At 42.0% G+C, this 23218-nt stretch overlaps 1 protein-coding gene across 1 annotated transcript in view; it reads left to right on the top strand.

The window, feature by feature from the left end:
* The window catches only part of LOC308267759 (S-adenosyl-L-methionine-dependent tRNA 4-demethylwyosine synthase TYW1), a gene marked incomplete at its 3' end in the record, with an annotated part of 138017 nt that overhangs the window by 9472 nt on the left and 105327 nt on the right, over positions 1 to 23218 (top strand). The window contains exons 2-3 of the mRNA XM_080702667.1: positions 21206 to 21324; positions 21864 to 21973. Of these exons, the coding sequence (XP_080558793.1) occupies positions 21209 to 21324; positions 21864 to 21973 (226 nt within the window). The 5' untranslated portion in view covers positions 21206 to 21208. The remainder of the gene's footprint in view (positions 1 to 21205; positions 21325 to 21863; positions 21974 to 23218) is intronic.

The following is a 23218-nucleotide window of genomic DNA, read 5'->3' as shown; positions in this document are numbered from 1 at the left end:
CTGATCGGAGAGCCTTTCCCTTGGCCACCTTACATATGATGATAACCTTCCCCTGTAGTCCCTAATGTGCTTGAAAATTTTCTATAGCACTTATTACCACTTAAAAAAAATATATATATATATATACATACTTTTATTGGTGCATTATGGTCTTACATCATAACGTAGTTCAGAGTGATAGGGACGTACATGTACACAGTACTTGTGAGCCTCCTGGCGGCTCCTCCTCACTCCCTCCACTGCCCCACGTGATACTGAGATTGGCATTGATAATTTACCTATGTACATAGCTTCAGTGTTTTACCATTTATATCTTTATTTATTGTGTCTCACCTTCTTTTCCCTAATGGGAGAATATTTATTTTACATCTAATACTAAGAATACAGCTCTAACTTGTAATAATTACTTAACAAATATTAGTTGGGTGAATGAACTAGTAAAGTTCACACCTAAGGAACGTCCTCCTTACTGTGTAGTTTTTTTTGCGGGTCTGGGGATGGAACCCAGGGGCATTTGACCTCCGAGCTACATTCCCTGCCCATTTTTTTTTTATTCTTTATTTTGAAACAGGGTCTCACTGAGTTGCGGAGGGCCTCACTAAGTAGCTGAGGCTGTCCGTGAACAGTGATCCTCCGGTCTCAGCCTCCCGAATGCTGGGATTACAAGTGTGAGCCACCACGCCCGGCTTTTGTGTAGTTTTAACCCACTTGTTGCACTTTATTTTCTGCTTTAACATCCATCCATTATATAGCTTTTCTTTTATGTACTGGGGATGGAACCTAGGGGTATTTTACCTCCTAGTTACACCCCCACCCCTATGTTTATTCTTTATTTTTTTATTTTTATTTTTTGGTGACACTGGGGTTCCTGGAAACCTTCTACCTCTGGACTACACTCCCAGACCTATTTTATATTTTTATTTGGAAACAGGGTCTCTTAAGCCAGCGCGGCTGGCTTCGAACCTGCACAATCCTCCTGTCTCTGCCTCCCAAGCGTGAGGATTAGAAGCGTGCGCCACCACGCCCGGCTTATTCTTTATTTTGAAACAGGGTCTCACTAAATTGTGGAGGGCCGCGCTAAGTAGCTGCGGCTGGCCATAAACCTTCCATCCTCCTGTCTTCAGCCTCCCAAGTACTGAGATTACAAACATGCGCCACCACGCCTGGCTTTCTATTTTTCTTTGTTTTCTTTGGTAGTGTGAGGGAGTGAGTTCTTCTCTGCTGCTCAAGCAGGGCCACTCCCTAGTTTGGTTTTCTCTTTTCCACTCCATTCTCCACCTGACCAAATGTGATTCATCTCTATTACTTCTAGAGAACAGAAGCCACTCGGGGAATTTTCGCAAGAACAGGTTTAATAAAATGAATTAAGTAAATGCTTATAAAACCATTAAAAGGCTGGAGTAGTGAAGGTCAGGACGAACTGCTTCTGACTTTGAGGAAATCAGAAGTCCTGGACTCGCACAACCCTGCTTTGAGCGATCTGAGTCGTTGAAGCACTGAAATGAGGTTCCCCGAAGCTCACGTGGAGTAGCTGCAAACCCTGCACCTGCGGCTTGCCCCCGTGTCGCGTAGCTGCTGCTGCAGTGGAGCAGTGCATTCTCATTTCTGCTTCCCAGATCCTCGTGTGGATGCCTCTCATTGTTAGACTCTAAATTAGAGCCCTTTAGACAGAAGAATCCAAGAAATAACAATGTTTGGGCTCCTTGCCCCTACTTAGAAGGGCAGGCACGAGACTATTAACAGACAACGCCCAACATGTCTGCCTCTGTGGGTGCTCAGATTCTACACATACCCTCCTGGCTGCATTTACATTTCAAACCACAGTGTGTGTGTGTGTGTGTGTGTGTGTGTGTGTTGATAATACACACATACGTATATATGTGTGTCTATATATATCTATATATTGATATATGTAGATATATACACACATAAATATGCATATACATATAAATATACATGGAATTGAACCTAGGGGCATTATACCTCCAAACTGCACCTCCAGTCCTATTTTATTTATTTGGAAACTTGATCTCTAAGTTGCTGAGGCTGGCTTCGAACCTGCAATCCTCTGATCTCAACCTCACAAATACTGGGATTACAGGCATGGGCCATGCCTGTCCAAACCATAGCGCAAACAACACATATGCTTCTGCGTTACTGGTGGCAGTTGTTCTTCATACAAGGGAGAATGTATTCACTTTCTTCTTTAAAATATCTTTTGAGAGCGTCGGATGTGGTGCACGCACTTGTAATCTCCATGCTCGGGAGGCTGAGACAGGAGGATCGCTCAGGTTCGAAGCCCGCCTCAGCTACTTAGTGAGACCCTGTTTCCAAATAAAATAGAAAAAATAGGTCTGGGAGTATACCCTAGAGGTAGAAAAGCCCCTGGGTTCCACATCCAGTACCCCCCCCCCACACACACACAAAATCCTTTGAGAGCCTGTACTTTTAACTGACTGCTGCAGACCAATCTTCTATACATAATTGGCTGGCCTTCGTGGCTCATGCCTGTAATCCTGAGACTCTCAGCAACCTAGTGAGACCCTGTTTCAAGGAAAAAAAAAAAAAAAAAAAAGAAAGGGCTGGGGGTGTAACTTAGAGGTAGAAAGCCCCTGGGTTCAACCCTCAGTACCCCAATCAAAACAAAACCCAACCAACCAAACCACAACAAAACTAAATGGAAGAGAGGAGAGGAGAAATAGACTTGAAAGCGAGGAAGAGAATGTGCCCAAGTACAACAGTGCTGAAGTTTGCACCCGGTTGTAGTCGCTCTGTGTAGCCTCCTTCTACTTGTCAGGCCATTCTATGCTCTATCAGTGCCTCAATATGATGGTGGTTCCTTAGCAGGTGGGGTGATTCCATCCGCCATTGAAGACTTTTACTGCTTTTTTTTTTTTAAATTAGGAGCATTGTAATTTTACATCATATTGGGGTACAAAGTATTAGAAAAATATATGCACACACTCTTGTTGCCCTCACCACCAGGTCCCCCCTGCCCCTCACAAGTCTTTGAGATTGGAATTGGCAGTTTTGTATTCATTCATAGCCTTTATTTCTGTTTTTGAGAGTACTAAGAGACGGTCCAGAGACCCCATTGGGGTTCCAGACAAAAATTTTTTTCTTTCATTGTGTTTAGCAACTACTTTGTTTTCCCTTGATTATCAGGACCAGTAACTCAGCCAGTATAGTGATCACTTTTGACTTTTGGTTCTGTGGCATTAGGAGATCTAAGGAGCCAGATGATAGGGGTCAACTGGTGGGAACTCAGAGTCTCTGATTTTACTCTATTTTATTTTTTTAAATAATTAATTAGTCAACTGGTGAGAACTCAGAGGGTCTGTGATACCCCTATTTATTTTACCCTATTTATTTATTTGTACTGGAGGTGAAATTCAGGGGCTTTTCTACCTCTGGGCTATATTCTCAGACCTATTTTATTTTTTATTTTATTTTTTTGTGGTACTGAGGGTGGAACCCAGGGGCTTTTCTACCTTTGGGCTATACTCCCAGACCTATTTTTTATACTTTATTTGGAAACAGGGTCTCACTAAGTTGCTGAGAGCCTCAGTAAGTAGCTGAGGCTGGCTTCAAACTTGTGTGATCCTCCTGTCTCAGCCTCCCAAGTACTGGGATTACAAGTGTGCACCACCACACCCAGCTCAATTTTACCCTGTTTTAAAGCCAGACAGCCTGGCTGTTTCATGAATGTTGGCAGAACAGGCAGGAATCCTAGGCCAGAGACAAAGCACAGCAGGCAGCTTAATCTTCATATTCACAGCCTCCAATACTATGGAGGTGACGGGATAGGGGCTGAGGGGGATGCTGGACACACGGTAGATTCATGTTACAGCTGTCTACGAGGTACACTGTCCACGGCCCAGTAGTCCTAAGGACAGTGGGATAGGTTGCTGAGAGACCAAAGAAGACACCTGAAGATGGGCTATGAGACATAAGGTTTAATGAGAAATACTTATGGGGAAGTTCCAGTGCAGTGGGCTGGACACGTAGCACCTGTTTCTCATGGTGCTTCTGGTGCTTTGCCAGAAAGCAGCCCCTCTGTTCCTCACCGCCCTTTGTCTGGTGCCAGCTGCCTGGATGAGTACCCTCTCTACAGGGCTCGGCTCTGCACCAGTTGCCACAGGGAGAGTGGGACTGGTGAGGTTACAGCAGCAGTGACATCATTAGCTTACTTTGTTCCATTGTATGACATATCCCAAGGAACTTGGCGTGCATGTAAGAAAGCAGCTCCCTACGGACAATGCTAACTTGCCTTAATTCCCAGTGTGCATGAGAAAAAGCTAGCATCCTTTCAGAAAATGTTTACCTGCACATTCTGGCCCAGACTTGGTGTCGTTGTTCCTTTGACTTGGCTGGGCTCTTGGGAATCCAAGGGGGCCTTTTAAGGACAGGATGTTTTGTTGTCTTCCTTTTCTTATTTTTTTATAAGAGGGCTTATAAGAGGACTTTTCTTATTAATTTATAAGAGGGCCTATTTATTTATTTATTCTTATAAATAAGAGGGCTGCTTGTAAACCTGCCCAACCTTGGCTGGAAGAGAAACATTCATCTTGAGGAGTCTGATCAGGAATCAAACCTGCCTTCTACACTAGAGGGAGACATTGTCTCTTCCTTGAAAAGATGGTCTGGAAGGACAGCTGGTCTAAGGGGCACAGAAATGCCCTGGAGAATTGTCTCTTAACACAGCTTCCCCTGGAATGTGATGGACACATTCTTCCTTTGGAATCTGTGAAGTAGGGAGAAAGTTCTAGGCCTGGAAAACACCAATGAGGTGCGTTGATGGTTACAGCGAGAGAAGTCACACGCACATCTGTGTCCTTAGCCCTGCCCAACGGGACTTTCTTCCACAAAGGGGATGTTGAGTAGTGCTCGTAATACAGTATACTAACCATATACCTAGTACCTAACCTAGAATCTAACCAGATAATTGCTACAGCCACTAACCAGATGTTGCTGTTGAACATATGAAGTGTTACTAAAGAGTAGATGCTAGATTAATTCATTCTCATTTATTTATTTATTTACTTATTACTTACTTACGTAGTGGCACTGAGGATTGAACCCAGGGGCACTCTATCTCTGAGCTGTACTCCCAGCCCTTTTGTTTTTTTAAATCTTGCTAAGTTGTTGAGAATCTCACTATGTTGCTGAGGCTATCCTTGAACCTGCGGTCCTTCTGCCTCAGCCTCTCAAGTACTGGGATTGCAGGCATGCATCACCATACCCAACTTTATTTGATTCAATTTACTTAAGTTTAAATGCAATCATCTTCTGCATAGTGATATTCCCTCAGTGACAGGCGGCATGTGTGAGGATGTACACCAGGTAGTCTGGTGTATGGTTGGAGGTATTGTTTAGGTTTGTGTGAGTACATGCTGATCTGCATACAGTGACAACATTACCCTATGAAAAACATTTCTCAGAACGTATCTTTTTTGGTGGTACTGGGGTTCCTGGAAGCCCTTCTACCTCTGGGTTATACTCCCAGACCTATTTTTCCATTTTTATTTGGAAACAGGGTCTCCTAAGCCAGCGGCAGCTGGCCTTGAACCTGCGCAATCCTCCTGTCTCCGCCTCCCAAGCAGGGATTACAAGTGTGCGCCACCACGCCTGGCTCTCTCAGAACTATCTTAAACAATTCATGACTGTATCCATTCTTGGTTAGTGACTACTGTATTGAATAGATGGCTTAGTAGCTACCATATTCAGGACCTGCTTGGTAACCACCTAAAGTATTGTTTTTTTTGTTTTTTTTTTGTGGTACTGGGGTTCCTGGAAGCCCTTCTACCTCAGGGCTACACTCCCAGACCTATTTTATATTTTTATTTGGAAACAGGTTCTCTTAAGCCAGTGAGGCCGGCTTCGAACCTGCGCGATCCTCCTGTCTCTGCCTCCCAAGCACGGGGATTACAAGTGTGCGCCACCACGCCTGGCCAAAGTATTGTTTTTCGTAATGGGAAGTAATCTTTAACTCCTGGATTTCAAAGCTTTTTTCTGCATCTTGCTAAAACCAGTTACCAGTTTCTTCCTTGTAACATAAATATTATGCATGTGTCTTATTGCTCCTATTAAAATATATAACTTTTAGCCAAGTATGGTGGTGTATGCTTGTAATCCCAGTACTTGGGAGGCTGAGACAGGAGGACCACAGGTTCATGGCCAGCCTCAGTATCATAGAAAGACTTTCAGCAACCTAGCAAGACCTTGACAAAACAAAAAAATAAAATAGGGCTGGAGAGTATAGCTTGGAGATAGAATGGTAGCTCAGAGATAGAATGCTCTTGGGATTAATCCCCTTTATTTAAAAATAACTTTTAGCCAGGCATGGTGGTAGACGCTTGTAATTCAAGTACTTGGGAGGCTGAGACAGGAGAATTGTAGGTTCAAGGCCAGCCTCAGCTACTTAGTGAGACCCTCTGAATCTTAGTGAGACCCTGTTTCAAAATAAAGAATCAAATAGGGCTGGGTGGTTAGCTCGGAGGTAGAATGTCCCTGAGTTCCACCCCCAGTACCACCACCACCACACACAAAAAAAACTTTTAATATTACAAAAGGCAATACTTGTGCATTGAAGAATATGAGAAAATTTACTTATTTATTTGAGAAAATTTAGATAGATAAAAAAGGTAAGACAGTATATTTCCACCCTAGTGAAATCAGTGCTGTGGACATCTTAATCTGTAAGATTTTTGTGTACGTGTGTGCATTTAACCTAAATGAGATCGCATCGTATATCCTGTTTTCTAATCTGTTGTGGTTTTGGTCTTGCTTCTTTTATTCAGCATTATTTTGAGATTCATCCATGTGATTGTGTGTTTTCAATACTTTATTTTTTATTGCTGAATAATATTCCATTGTATGTATATGCCACAATTTATTCATTTCGTAGTTGATCTCTAGATTGTTTCTAGTTTTTTTTGCTATTTCATATAAAGCTGCTGTGAACTTAAGATTTTTGGGTGTTTAGTAGATATTCTGAATAGTTTTTCAAAGTGTAATTTCAATTTTCACATTAGCTTTCAAGTTAATTTCTTTGATATTATAATTTTACCGCTTCTTATCCCTTAACAAAAGTTTTGGTTTCTAACATTGACATAATTACTTAGTGCCATTAACTTACTAGGCTATGCATGCATCTCTTTGCTTCCCTCCCTCATCCCTCCTCCCCAGATATCCAGAATTGAGATATTTGCCTCCTCTACTCTCCAATTGAATTGTTACAAGAACTTTGTTAATAATAAGCTAAAAATTGTTGTAGAGCTTTTAGCTGTTATAGCGAGTGTAAAAGCTCTTTGAAAACTCATGAATTATGATGTGAGGAATTTTTGCCTTCAGATTTGCAGGTGAATGTAATTAGCATAAGCAATTAGAATACTAAGGGTAGCCCTAGCTAAACCTGACTCCCTTGCTTAGCCCTCACCTGCCTGGCTTTAAGGTTAGTCATAGCATCTGCTTTGGCCAATAGGATTAACAAGCAAAGGCTTGATAAGTGCCAGGGCACCAGCTACCAGTCAAATGAGCTGGAGGGAGACAGGATGAATGAAGAAAGACCAAGAGGCCCAGTCACCATCACACTTCTGAGTGAAACCCTCTTGCATGCTCATCCCCAACCAGATTCCCCTCTGAATACAGTTGTGTGAGTGACAGCCCGCACCACATCGAGTGGAAAAACTACCCAGCCAACCCATAGAATTGTGAGAAATAAGGCCGGGCGTGGTGGCGCACGCTTGTAATCCCCGCGCTTGGGAGGCAGAGACAGGAGGATCGCGCAGGTTCGAAGCCAGCCGCACGCGCTGGCTTAGGAGACCCTGTTTCCAAATAAAAAAGTATAAAAAATAGGTCTGGGAGTGTAGCCCAGAGGTAGAAGGGCTTCCAGGAACCCCAGTACCACCAAAAAAAAAAAAAAAGAATTGTGAGAAATAATACATCAAGTCAGCTGGACATGGTGGCACACAGCTGTAATCCCAGAGTTTGGGAGGCTGAGACAGGAGGATTGCAGGTTAGTAGCCAGCTGCAGCAACTTAGTGAGGCCCTCTGCAATGTAGTGAGACACTGTTTCAAAATAAGTAATATAGGGCTATGAGTGTAGCTCAGAGGCATGTGTGTACATGCATGTGCGTGCGCACACACATACAACACAAAGATAATAAAAATATAAATTGGATCACCTGAGTTTGGGGCAGTTTGTTACGTAGCAGCGGGTACTTATACGCATGATAGCGATTACTTACAGAAAGTGGTGTTGGATAGCTGCCATTTTGGTGAATGTTAAATATCTGTGTGGTGGGAAGATCAGTCATAGTGAATAATTGTGAAGCCTGAATTGCTAAAAGCCCCGAGCCAATTCAGGTCTCATGGTATAGATGTGGGTTTAGATGAGAATGTGGAGAAAAGCTCGGAAGTGTGATTTTTCTTCTTCCTCAGTTCTCTGTCAAGGGTTATTTGCCTGAAAGATTAAGGCCTGGCAAGCATTCCATCAAGTGCTTTGTGTGGCGGTGGCATCATTTCCAAAACCCCTGTCATCTGGTAGAGTAGGAGGCCAGCCAGAAAAACATGACTGGAGGGGTACTGATGGAGGAGGAGTTACATTGATGAAGTCACTTAATTTGATTAACAATCTATCTTTCTATCCTTACCATTGCAAAACCTAGTTTGGAAAATGTATATATTTTTTTTATCATATATATATCCTTTGTAAAGGATATATATGTGCACAAATATAGCAGCATAAATAGCATATAGTATTGTGATATTGTGATATAATAAAATACAAGTTGGGTATGGTGGTGGTACTCCTGCAGTACTTGGGAGGCTGAGACAGGAGGATCATAGGTTCATGGCCAGCCTCCACATCGTAGAAAGACTCCCAGCAACCTAGCAAGATCTTGACAAAAGAAAAAATAAAATAGGGCTGGGTGTATAGCTCAGAGATAGAATGCCCTTGGGATTAATCCCCTTTAACACACACACACACACACACACTACATATTTGACCTTTGTTTTCTGTTCCTGACACAAGAACTTTTTATTTATTTATTTATTCTGGGGTAGTACTGGGGTTCCTGGAAGCCCTTCTAACTCTGGGCTACACTCCCAGACCTATTTTATATCTTTTTATTTGGAAACAGGGTCTCTTAAGCCAGAGAGGCTGGCTCTGAACCCACGCGATCCTCCTGTCTCCGCCTCCCAAGCACTGGGATTACTAGCATGCGCCACCACGCCCGGCTCTCTCAGAACGTATCTTAAACAATTCATGACTGTATCCATTCTTGGTTAGTGACTACTGTATTGAATAGATGGCTTAGTAACTACCATATTCAGGACCTGCTTGGTAACCACCTAAAGTATTGTCTTTTTCTTTTTTTTTTTTGGTGGTACTGGGGTTCCTGGAAGCCCTTCTACTTCTGGGCTACACTCCCAGACCTATTTTTTATATTTTTATTTGGAAACAGGGTCTCTTAAGCCAGCAAGCCTGGCTCTGAACCCGCGCGATCCTCCTGTCTCTGCCTCCCAAGCGTGGGGATTACAAGCGTGCGCCACCATGCCCGGCATGACACAAGAACTTTTAAAAGTCCTTGGATTTCCTGAGTGAGAGGGGCAAGAAGAGCGTCTTTCGTAATGAATAACACATATATGAGAGCAAATTGTTGGACCAACTGAGTGTCCAACAACTTAATTCAATTTTGACACTGTCTACCCAAAGTTAGCATCAGACCCCAAAGGTTCAGCGTTGAGTCTCACAAGAACATGAACACCTCCACCTCAGACCCTTGCCGAGTCACCTCATTCATATAAAGCACAGGATGATTGAAAGGGGATTTTAGCAATTTACTTGTAATATGTTTGGATGTAGTTTTCTCTTGGTTTATCCTCTTACTGTTTCCCTGAACCTACTAAATCTGTAAATTTAAGACTTACCAAATTTGACCATTATTTATGTCAGTGATTTTTCTGTACCTTTCTTCTTCTGAGACTCGAGTAAGACAAGTATTATTAGATCTTTTTATATTCTCTCACATATCCCAAAGCCAATGTTCATTTTTTTTTTCTCGGTCCTTTTCTCTGTTCTTCAGAATGGTACTTTTTGTTCATTATCCTTTAAATTCACCGACTTTTCTCTGTTATCTTTCTCCTCCTGTAATAGTAGGTGCTTTAAAGTTTTTGTCTGGTAATTTCGCCATTTGGGTTATTTCAGTTATGACATGTATTGTTTTCCCCCCTTGAGTGTTAATCACATTCTCCTCATTCTCAGGGAGATTTAAATGAGCACAGGATTAGAGCCAGAGATTACTAAGCCTTTTAGAACTTTCAAAAATAAGCATCTTATTTGTTTTGAAAGAGGCTTTTCCTGTAATAACATATAAGTAAGTTGGGGGCAGGCAGTCCATAACTCTTCTAGAAATGCCAGCCGAGACGTGAGTGATGAGGAAGCACACTGTCAGCACTTGAGCGTGGTGCGAGCTGGAGAGTATGCTGATGAATTATGTAGGTAGCAGTCGGGAAAGCAATCACATTCTGGTGAAAAAAAAATACGATCCAACAGCGCGTAAACTTGTGACTTTCTACATGGTGAAGAGATTTGCAGACCCGTGGATGATGCTCTTCCCAGGCTTATGATTCAGATTGCTTGTCCTCACATTTTTTGTGCTTTTGTTTATTATTAAAATAACACATTGTTTTAGTCAGCAGTTTTGTCACCGTGACCCAGATACCTGACAAGCACAACCTAGAGGAGGGCTTATTTGGGCTAACAGTTTTAGAGGGTTAGTCCAGAGTTGGCTGCCTGCAAGGCAGAAACCGTGGCAGCAAGGCATGGGAAGGGTGATGCTGTCATCTCATGGCGGCTGAAAGCAGAGGGAGAGATGGCAGGTGCAGGGACACGTATAGTTCCCAATCCCTTCCTCCAGCCATGCCACATCTGAACTTGCTGCATTGGGGACAGACTTGCTCCTCTCTCTCTCTCTCTCTCTCTCTCTCTCTCTCTCTCTCTCTCTCTCTCTCTCTCTTCTCTCTCTCTCTCTCTCTCTCTCTCTCTCCCTCCCCTCCCCTCCCCTCCCCTCCCCTCCCCTCCCCTCTCCTCCCCTCCCCTCCCTCCCTCAGCATAAAGATTTATTTTAAGCCAAGGGAAGGCAGAAGAACAAAGCAGCTCTCCCATACACAGTAGGGAGGGGTCCCTGGAAGAGAGTAACCTGGCACAGGCATTCAATACAGCCTTTTGGGAGACATTCCAACCCAAAATTATAACACATGTGTTCTTTAACAATGTAAGTAAAATAACATAATTAACAATAACATAATTATTTCCACCATGTAGAAATTTTGGTGTGTATTTTCAGTCACTTTACAAAACATGCCTTTATGTTTGTACATATTTGAGATCAAGTTGTATATATAATTTGGCATTAGTTGTTTTTATCTAAAATGCATGTTTTCCTATTTAAAATGATTTTTAGTTACAATTATTAATAGCTATGAAAGTTTTGGTGAATGTGCCATAGTTAATTCACCATCTGGTGATGAAGTTATTTCCAATTTCTTTGTCCTATTATTAAGTAACTATGTGAAGAATGAGTTTTTGTTACTATAAGAATAGTTTTATTTGCATTTAGATTATACCCTTACAGTGAAGTCCTATAAAATATCAATTAATTCAAAAGATTTACTAATATTTTCATATATGTATGCATATATATGTAGTATATATGTACACACACACACACACACACACACACACACACACTAAATTGCAGAGGGCCTCACTAAATAGCGAGGTTGTTTGCAAAATATGATCCTCCTGTCTTAGCCTCCTAAGTACTGGGATTATAGGTGTGCACCACTGCACCTGGACCTATTTTATTTTGAAATAGGGTCTCACTAAGTTGTGTAAGGCCTTTCAGAATTGCGGAGACTAGCTGTGAATCTGTTATTCTCCTGTCTTAGCCTCCCAAGCACTAAGACTGTAGGCCTGTGCCACCATGCCTGTTTGTATCCATTTATCTGCGTGTGTGTGGGGGGGTGAGAATTGAACCCGGGAGGGATGCTCTACCACTACATCCAACATTTTTTTATTTTTCATTTTGACTCACCGAGTTGCTCAGGCTGGCCTTGAACTTGTGATTTTCTGCTTCAGCCTTCTGAATGGCTGATTACAGGTATGATTACATGTTGGGATTACACCATTCCCAACACCTTTGTGGTTTTTACCTGTTTTTTTTTTAACTCAGTGATTTGAAAAATAGACAATTATAATTTTGTCTAGATTATTTTTGCACTGGGGATTGAACCCAGGGGGATTCCGCCTCTGAGTTATACCCTTGGTCTTTTTTGTTATTTATTTATTTGTTTGTTTGTTTGTTTATTTTGCAGTATTGGGGATGGAACTTGGGCATTGTACCTCTGAGCTACACCCTATTTTTTTATTCTTTATTTTAAAATAGGGCTTACTGAGTTGGAAAGAGCCTCAGTAAGTTTATTTTTATTTTGAAACAGGGTTTTGCTAAGTTGTTGAGGACCTTGCTGAGTTCCCGAGGCTGGCCTCAAACTTCCCAAGTACAGGTCTCTCAGCTTCCCGAGTACTGCAATTACAGATGTGTGCCACTGTGCCTGGCTCTTTTAAATTTTATTTTGTGGTTTATTTAATCAGTTTGGAATTACTTTGCTCTGGAGCATAAAATAAGTATCTAAGCATCAGTAAACTTTTTGTTCAAGAGCCAGTCAGTGCTGTGAAGCCTGTGGGCCACATGATCTCTGTTGCAGCAGTTCATCTCTGCATCAAAGCACAGAAGCAGCTGTAAAGAATTCATAAACAAATGGGGGTGACCATTTCAATGAAACTTCACTTACAAAAACAGGCAGCGGGCAGGATTTGGCCCGCAGACTGCAGTTTATTGACCTCAGAATTGAGGTTTTCATTTCCCTCTCAAGAATTAGAGTCTGAAATTTTACCCCACTTGCAGGATAATGAATTAGCTGACACAGTTTCATGAATGCTGGCAGAAAACATGAGATTCCTGGTCAGAAGTAAGGGCAGTTTATTACTCCTAATTATAGCAGTAGCTAGAATATCATTATTTGCTCCCGGATGATAGTTCCCAACAAAGCAATACTAGGAGAGTCAGGTATCATCTACACACACCTTATAGAAGGGAAATCTAAAGTTAGTATTTTTTTTTTTTTTTTTTTTGGTACTGTTGATTAAATCCAGGGGTATTCTACCTTCATGCTAAACCCCAGCCCTATTTTTATTTTGAAACAGGGTCTCACCAAGTTTCAGAGGGCTTTTCTAAGTTGCTGAGATAGGTCTTGAACCTGTGTTCCTCCTGTCTCAACCTGCCAAATACTGGAATTATAGGCATGTGCCACCATGCTTGGCTAACACAAATTTTTTATAATTGCCAACAATCCCAGCGGATTTTTGCTTATTGGGATATATTGCCTTTCTTATAATGGGCAGGAAGGAGGGAGATACTGTGTCTGTCTTCAAAGCTGGCTCTTCACAATACAAACATTTTTGAAACCACTTAGTGTCCTTGTTTGCAGTATATTTAGAGGACAATTCATGGAGAATTATTTTCGAATACATCATACACTTTCCCCCACCCCCAAATTAATGTGCACAGAGCTTAGCCAAGAATGGTGTCCCACATTCATTCAGTGTGACTCTACTGGTCCATAGTTGTGTTTCCTCAGGCTCTTGAATGCTTTGAGGACAAAAATTCATGAATTAATGAATTTGATGTTATCTCTATTTTTTCCATTCCTAACATGAATACTTAATTCTAAGCACAGGTACTGCTTGTGGGTCTTTTCATTTTCAACCCAGCCTATATATGAAGTTTTAGACATGGTAATATTTTAAAAATGTAATGTCTGGGAACTTCCAGTGTGGCCAAGATGACATAAACTCCTTTTTCCCTGCCCCTTCCTACTTAGTACTAATATCTCTGGATAATTACTCAGCAGCCCAGCAAGACCTCTGAAAGGTGGTAAGAGGAAGACTATCTGGTTTTGGACCCCAGGACTGGAGGAATAGCACAGCAGCAGGATGTCCTGCGTCTCCCCTAGGAGAAGGTGGCAACCCAGCCCCATGTGAGGAGGGAGTTTGAGTATGCTCATTCCTTCTCTGGCTCAAACTGGAATCCCACTGACAGAAACAGGTGGCTCAGTACCACTGACAAAAAGAGGATCTATTGGGATCACCACTGATAGTAAACGGCTAGGTCAAGTGCTCTCCTTCCTAGCCAGGCCTGAAATTTTTCTATTTTATTGAGAGATATGAAGTTGGTCAAGTGGTAGCAGAAAGACTCCTCCACCAAACTGGCCTGGCCTATGCAATGCTCTCCATCCTTGGTGGGCTTGATATTCCCCCTGCCAATACTACTAGGCTAGGTGGCTGTGGCAGGAGCTACCCTACCAAACCAGGGGTCCAGCCCGGAAAGCCTTGTTGTCCTGTGAGTTTGCGGCGCCACCCATAGATACTTGGGCTACTGGAAGGTATATGCCAGAAGACTCTGCCACAGAGGCAGCCTGTGCTGGGCTGCCTGCTCACCTGACACTCCTTTCCTCCACTGAGAAACCCCCAGTGGTCCAGCCTGGGGAAAGCCCTTCCATCTCCTCAGAACTAGCAAGTACCAGCAGGTACCAATGCGAGCCCAGGATTGAAAATTAAATTGTTTTTGGAACTACTTCATACAAAACTAGGCCAGGACCTATATGCTAAACTGAAACAAAGTGACACCTGCTAAAAGTTGTCACCTGCTAAAAGGAAAGAAAGAAAGAAGGTATTCTCTCCTAACACAATAGACAAAATGTCAAGAATGCCCCCCCAATTACCTGTCATGCCAAGAACTGAGAAAATCACAACTTGAATAAGAAAAGATAATCAAGTGACAGCAGCACCAGGTGAATCAGTGATGGAATCCACCGACAAGGATTTCAAAGTAATGTCATAAAAGTGCAGCAGCAGTCTGTTATAAACGGTCTTCAAACAAATGAAAAAATAAAATATCTCAGCCCAGAAAAATGTCCAGGAGCCAAGAGGGAATTATAAGACTGAAGAATGTAATAAGGGAAACAGAAAACTTGTGTATGGACTCGATAGTCAAGTAGAGATGACAGGATATTTGCAGTGACCTTAACAGATCAATAGAATGATCTGTGACCAGGACAAATCGATAGCATTTACCCGATCCAAACCACAGAAACAACAAGAGACGAGGAAAAAACATTGAGGAGGGCATTAGGGATTTGTGGGGCAATGATATCCCACACTTAATGCCCATTGGAGTAGCAGAAGGGCGTGAAAAAGCATGGCACTGAAGAGTATAGTCAGCCAGTGCTCAGCCACGAGGACACATCCTGAGAAATTTCAGAGTTAGCGTGGCTTTTGTAATGAGATGTCTCACTTATTATATAATACCATGCACACGTCTTGAGCTTACTAATATCTCAACTAGAAAATTCAGGCAACATCAACTTGGCTTTATGCAGAGTTTCACGCTAGGAAATAAAATGCTCATAATGGGTTACAAAAAGGGAAATTTCGTGGTTAGGCAATTTTGCCATTGTGTAAACATTATAGTGTACTTACACAAACCTTGATGGTGTAGGTGAGTCACTCCATTTGGCTCATGTGAGTCACGTGTGAGGCTGATGTCAGCATGATACAGATGCAATTTTATTTATTTATTTATTTGTTTGTTTATTTATTTATTTATTTGGTGGTACTGGGGGTGGAACCCAGAGGCTTTCTACCTCTGGGCTATATTCCCAGACCTTTTTTATATTTTATTTGGAAACAGGGTCTCACTAAGTTGCTGAGAGCCTCACTAAGCAGCTGAGGCTGGCTTCGAACCCATGCGATCCTCCTGTCTCAGCCTCCCAAGCGTGGGGATTATAAGCGTGCGCCACCATGCCTGGCTTCAGATGCAATTTTATAGTGAACTTTTTTTTTTTATGAGTAGAAGGAGTATCCTCTAAAATAATCATAAAAGTATATTATAGCAAATACATAAACTTACACTTAATGCAACAGGTAATTAATTAACACTTAATGTTCCCATAGGATTGGGAACAAGGTAAGTATGCTGACTCACCATTCATATTCAGTAGAGTACTGTAAGTACTAGCCACTTTAATAAGGCAAGAAAAGGAAATAAAATGCATGCAGATTGGGAGCCGGGCGGGGTGGCTCAAGGTTGTAATCCCCATGCTTGGGAGGCTGAGACAGGAGGATCACACAAGTTTGAAGCCAGCCTCAGCTACTTAGTGAGGTTCTCAGCAACTTAGTGAGACCCTGTTTCCAAATAAAGTATAAAATAGGTCTGGGAGTATAGCCTGGAGGTAGAAAAACCCGTGGGTTCTACTCCAATAACACACACACACACACACACACACACACACACACACACACACAAACATACAGGTGGGAAAGGCAGAAAACCCCTATTTTGCATATGAGATAATTGTCAATGAAGAAAATCTCAAGGAAATGGTAAAATAAAACAGCCTCCCCAAACAAAAATCCTCCTAGAACCAATAATTGAGTTCTTCAAGGTCACAGCATACAATATCAGTACACAAAAGTCATTTATGTTCTTTATTCGCAAACATGAAAACTAAAATTTAAATGAAAATCCATTTACGGTTACCTAAGGAAAATTATATACTAAGATATATGTTTAAGAAAATATACACCTGACTGAATGCTGAAAATTGCAAAGTGCTGATGAAAGAAATCACTGAAAACTGAAATAAATGGAGAGACATAGAATGTTCGTAGATTAGGAATTAATGTAGAAAAATGGCAATTCCCCCATTTTAATCTATAGGTTTAATACAACTCCTATCAAAATAATCAGTTTTTTTTTTTTGTCAGAACAAACTTATTCTGAAACTTATAAGGAAAGGAGGCCCTAGGATAGCTTACGCAATGCTGATGAAGTATGAAGTTACTCACCCTGCGGTTGTGTTTACTGTGTGGTACTGGTGGCGGGATAGACACATAGACCAATGGAAAGACTAGAGATCTCAGAGTAGGCTCACAAATATGCTTACCTGCCGGGCGTGGTGGCGCACGCTTGTAATCCCCGCGCTTGGGAGTCGGAGACAGGAGGATCGCGCAGGTTCGAAGCCAGCCGCGCGCGCTGGCTTAGGAGACCCTGTTTCCAAGTAAAAATATAAAAAAATAGGTCTGGGAGGTAGAAGGGCTTCCAGGAACCCCAGTACCACAAAAAAAAAAAAAAAAAAAAAATTCGAGGTGAATCATAGACCTAAACTTTTAGAAAGCAACATTCTTATGAAAAACAAAAACCTTATCTTCTCACACGTCACTGTCCTTGTACCTTGCAAAATCTCTGCACCTCACAAAATCCTCTTAGCCCTTCAGTATTCCGTCTGGACATCAGACCTCTGGGAAGGTCACAGTCGCTGGTCCTGCAGGGCTGGCTGGACTTCTCCATCCCAGGGGCTCCAGCCCTCACATGGCCCTTCCTCACACACAAACATCGCTAGGTTCTCTTCCTGTCAGATTTAGGGCCTCACCCTTATGACCTCATTTACCCTCCATTGCCTCCTTAAAGGCACAGTCTCAAATACAGTTGTATCTGGGAATAGGACTTCAACATTAATTCGTGTTGACGGGGGCACAATTTGTTTTATAACAATGTGTATTAATTTCTCAGTGAATAATGAATGAAATAAACAGCTCTTCAACTTTGCTTCTTCATTAGCATGATATTTGATGAATTTTTTTTTTTATACTGAGGATTGAACTCGGGGGCATCGGTCCGATTACTCAGTGACTTTAGTGAAACTTTACTTTTTAGTTTTCAGTGCTCTTTGCAAGATTTTAATATACACACACATATATATTTTTTTTGGGGGGGTGGTACTGGGGTTCCTGGAAGGCCTTCTACCTCCGGGTTACACTCCCAGACCTATTTTATATTTTTATTTGGAAACAGGGTCTCTTAAGCCAGCAAGGCTGGCTTTGAACCTGCGCAATCTTCCTGTCTCCACCTCCCAAGCGCAGGGATTATAAGCGTGCGCCACCACGCCCGGCTAGATTTTAATATATTATATTATTTGCCATCTTGTATATTTTATTAGAAATGTGAAAGAGTATGTAGGCATAGCTATTTTGAGCGATATTTTTTCTTCATTTCTTTTTTACCCCCTCTCAAGTGCAAGTACTAAGTGAGATAGACAGGGGTAATCCTTTTATCAGAACAACAACAAAATTTTGAGATTTCGTGATCAATTGACATAATAATTAAGCTGGTAGGATTTTGTTCTGTGATTTTCTTTCATTGTGTACAGCATTATTAATTCTAGTTTACCACTGATGAATATTGTATACAGTTGTCCTTCAGTATCTGTGGGGAATTGATTCCAGGGACACTCACCCACAGATACCAAAATTTATAAATTTTGGATCATGTCCCTTATATAAGATGATGTGGAATTTTAAAATTTTATTTAATTAGTTATTAATGTGTGTGTGTGTGTGTGTGTGTGTGTGTGTGTTACTAGAGATTGAGCCCAGAAGTGTTCTACCTCCAACCTATATCCCCAGCCCTTAAAGAAAAATGTTTTTAGCTTTTTATTGGTGCATTGTAGTCATACAATGTATGGAGTACAAGATGGTGGAGGCATACACGCACACATCACCCAATTAGCCCTTGGCCATTTCCTGCCCCATAATTTTTTTTTTTTGAAACAGGATCTCAGCGGGAGGGAATGGGACAGGAGTTGGGTAAGGGCTGATTGGGTAATGTGTACATGTACTGCCTTCACCTTCTTGTACCCCATTAAGATGTATGACTACAATGTACCAAGAAAAAAAAGAACAAAACAGGCCTCACTATGTTCCAGGAGCATTCTATCTCCAACCTATACCTCTAGCCCTTAAAACAAAAAAATTTTTTTTGTTTATTTTGAAATTGGGTCTTACTAGGTTGCCAAGTCTTGCTGTGTTGCTTAGGCTGTCCTCAAACGTGTAGTCTTCCTGTCAGCCTCCCAAAGAATGGTGTAGATTTTTAAATAATCTCTAGGTTACTTATAGTACCTATTACAATGTAAATGCTATATCAGTAATTGTTATACTGTATTGCTTAGGAAACAGTGATAAGAAAAAATGTCTGTACATAAGCAGTAGAGACAGTCCCTTCCCCCCAGTATTTTTTTTTCTTCTTTTTTTGCAGTACTGGGGATTGAACTCAGGGGCATTTACCTTTGAGCTACACTCCAGCCCTATTTTTTATTCTTTATTTTGAAATAGGGCCTAAGTTGAGATCCTCAGTAAGTAGCTGAGGCTGGCCACGAACCTGCAGTCTTCCTATCTCAGCCTCCCAAGTGCTTGGAATACACGTGTGCGCCACCACGCCCAATATTCCCCTCGTGTCTTCAGTCAGTTGAAAACTTGGTTGTGGAGGCTGAGGATGCAGAGGCCTCACGGTGTGTGTAAAGGCCACCCATCTGTGTCTCCTCTTCCATTCTCCTTGTTTGCTGTTACTGTTGTTAATTCCATATTATTTGCCCTCAAGTTCCCGGTTGTCTTGCCTGGTTCCCCCTGCTGTGGCCCTCCCATGGCGCCGCCGCCGATTGTTCCTCCCTGGTATCTCCTCTTTCCCCCTTACAGTCAAGTCTTCATTACCTCTCTTTCCTAAGCTCATCACTGGCTCCACGTTTGACTTTTGCTGAAATCGAGACCATTTTGTGCAGAGTTTGTGGGTGAATCTTTCTGATGATACCTTAAAAAGCTTGATATTGTCTTGATTCCGGCCCTGAGTTGATCTGAGCCGTTTCTTCACGTTATCGTCTTACTACACCTACTGATTTATGTGGTCTTACCACTCGAGTGGTATGTGCTTTTATCTTTCACATAAAAAGTACTTTTATTATTTTTTTTAAGGCCAGGCATAGTGGTGCACACCTGTAATCCCAGTGCGTTGAGAGGCTGAGACAGGAAGATCTCAAGTTCGAGGCCAGCCTTGGCAACTTGGCGAGTCCCTCAGCAAGTTAGTGAAACCCTTATCAAAGTAAAAAAATTAAAAGGCCTGGGAACATAGCTTGGAGGTAGACCACTTCTGGGTTCAATATCCAGTACCCCCCCCCCCGCCCCACGCACACACACAAGAAAACCCACAGTGTTTTCTTGGGGGATTAATATGTGTCTTATTCATGCTGCTTGTCCTCTCAGCTGTCCCAAGTATATTCAAATTCTATCATCCAACTAACAGCATATACTTTAAGTGATGTTCCTTTACATACCCTTCTTTATTCAAAGTAGGGAGCCCTTGTGTACGACCACTGCTTCTATATGTTAGGAGCCTGTCCCCTGCTGGGTGCGGTGGCGCACGCTTGTAATCCCCGCGCTTGGGAGGTAGAGACAGGAGGATCGCGCAGGTTCGAAGCCAGCCGTCCTGGCTTAAGAGACCCTGTTTCCAAAATATAAAAAATAATAAATAATAATAAATAATAAAATAATAAAAAAGCATAAAAAATTAGGTCTGGGAGTGTAGCCCAGAGGTAGAAGGGCTTCCAGGAACCCCAGTACCACCAAAAAAAAAAAAGGAGCCTGTCCTATCCATCACCTGGACTTAACAGATTTCTGTAGCTAATATTGCTTGAGACAGGTCAGTGGATTTTGTGCATTAGAAGCATTAGTGGACTTCCGTATAGAACTTTCAGAGTTAATGAATTGTAGGCTTATTTCAGTGTGTTTTAGAAAACTCAGAACACTACAATGCTAGATTGTTAAGCTTCTAAGCTTACTAGGTTGCCAAGTCTTGCTATGTTGCTTAGGCTGTCCTCAAACGTGTGGCCTTCCTGTCAGCCTCCCAAAGAATGTAGATAGCAGTAGGAGTATTTTTTACTATCAAATACATGGTTTCATTTTTTTTTTTTTGTGCTACTGGGGATGGAACCCAGGGGCATTCTGCCTTTGAGCTATCATCCATCCATCCAGCCCTATTTTATTTTTTGTTTTGAAACAGAGTCTCACTAAGTTGCTGAGGCTGGCCTCAAGCCTGCAGTCTTTCTTTCTCAGCCTCCCAAGTACTAGGATTACAGGTGTGCAGCACTACGCCTGGCTGCCTGGTTTCATCTTAAAAATGATGCCTTGGTGTTTTGTTTCTGTGCTTTGATGGTTTTACTCAAGTCATGATTTGTTCTTTGCTTGTCACAGTCAATGCTTCGAGGGAGAGGAGGCTGCTATAAACATACATTCTATGGCATCGAAAGCCATCGCTGCATGGAAACCACCCCGAGTTTGGCGTGTGCAAATAAATGTGTCTTTTGTTGGCGGTAAGTGAAAATGCATGACTGTAGTGACTCAGTGTGTAATGACCTCCCACCAAAGCACACTCAGACTTACCCCAAAGCTCTGCATTTCTGAAGTTAGAGACTTTCTCATTCCTAACATTGTACGTTTATACATGTGGTTGCTTTTTTCTTTGATCGGTTTTGTCTGGAGGTTGTCAATTTTTTTTTTTTAGTCTTTTTTCAGGTAGCAGCCAGGAGTTGGGAGAGATGTTGAATGACTTCTCTGTCCACCTCTTTCTGCTAGCTGTTATGACTTAAAATAAGTTGAGTGAGACCCTGTTTCAAAATAAAAAGGATACAAAAAAAAAAAAAATAGGTGTAGCTCGGAGGTAAAATGCCCTTGGGTTCAATCTCCAGTACCGCAAAAAAGAAAAAAAAAGTTGGAAAATAATGCTGTAAACAATTAGGGTCTTAGGAAGAAGCCAAGCCTAATTTTATGATTTTTATGGGCTACCTCGTATTAGATAACTAGCTGAGATGTTACTACATTGCACCTTCCATACTTTGCCTCTTGCCCCTAGGCACCACACCAACCCTGTGGGCACCGAGTGGCGGTGGAAGATGGACCAGCCTGAAATGATCTTAAAGGAAGCCATCGCAAACCATCAGAACATGATTAAACAGTTTAAAGGTATTCACCTTCTTTCTACAAAGGAATGCTAATGGCTCTTAATAGCCTGATTCAACTTGGTGAAAGAATTACTTCCTCAGTGGGATTTTTTTTTTTTTGTCTCCACTGGAAAATTTTCCTATAGGCAAGCAGAAATTGCATAGACATATGTATTTTGACCTTTTAAGATTTTATATTCCATTTGGTGGAAGAACTAAAAATTCAACTCGAAGCACAGAAATTTCTAATATCCTACTCTCAGTCTATAAATTTTTCCTGGGAATGTAACATCATCCTTCCGAGAAACCCTTGCTCCTGTTCTGTCTTGGTGAGCACAAAGCCGTCTTGTGAATGGACTAGAAATTTCAGGCCACTGGAAAGTCCTTAAATAATGTAACATAGTATTGCGGAGGCATTTCTGAATGAGTGCCTTATAAGAAAGGAGGGTAACGAAGCAGGCGTGGTGCCGCACAGTTGGAGTCCCGGCACTCAGGAGGCTGAGACAAGAGCCAGCCTCAGCTACTACTTACTGAGGCCCTTTGCGACTCTGTGAGACCCTGTTTCAAAATAAAGAATAAGAAATAGGGCTGGGGTGTAGCTCAAAGTCAGAATGCCCTGGGTTCCATCCCCGGTACCGCATATAAAATAAAATAATTAAAAAATTAAAAAGGAGGGATAATGTTAATAAAGATGCCGTCCACATAATCCAGCAATAAATCCGGCCACAGTTTCTGGAATTTCCTGCTTCAGTTCTTTCTTATACTTGAGATACTTGGCTTCGTTGGAGGCCACTTGTTCCCCTCGTTCTTAAGTGTGTCCGATGCACAGTACAGATGCCACAACGCAGATTGTTGGGCTCCTTCCCCAGTCACTGGCTGCGTCTGAAGTGGAGCCCACGTATGCGCAGCCCTCACTCATCTCAGATGCTGATGTTGTTCAACTGTGGACTGTTCTTTGAAGCCCACTACTGTAGGTGGGTGGTGGACTTTCAGAGTGATGGCCTTGGAGCCAGATGTGGTGGTACATAGCTGTAATCCCAGGGCTCGAGAGGCGGAGACAGAAGGATCACAGGTTCAAAACCAGCCTCAGCAGTTTAGCGAGGCTCTTAGCAACCCAGTGGGACCCTGTTTCCAAATAAGGAATAAAAGCAAGCTGAGGGTGTAGCTTGGAGGCAGAATGCCTCTGGGTTCAATCCCCAGTACCAAAAACAAAAAATAAAATTGTTTTGATAGAGGTACTCTTATGGTGTTAACAACATATATATGG

Source organism: Muscardinus avellanarius (assembly GCF_963383645.1).
Source record: "Muscardinus avellanarius genome assembly, chromosome: 10".
Taxonomy (NCBI): domain Eukaryota; kingdom Metazoa; phylum Chordata; class Mammalia; order Rodentia; family Gliridae; genus Muscardinus; species Muscardinus avellanarius.
The sequence above is the reverse complement of the archived record's forward strand: the minus strand, read 5'-3'. Positions and strand labels throughout refer to the sequence as shown.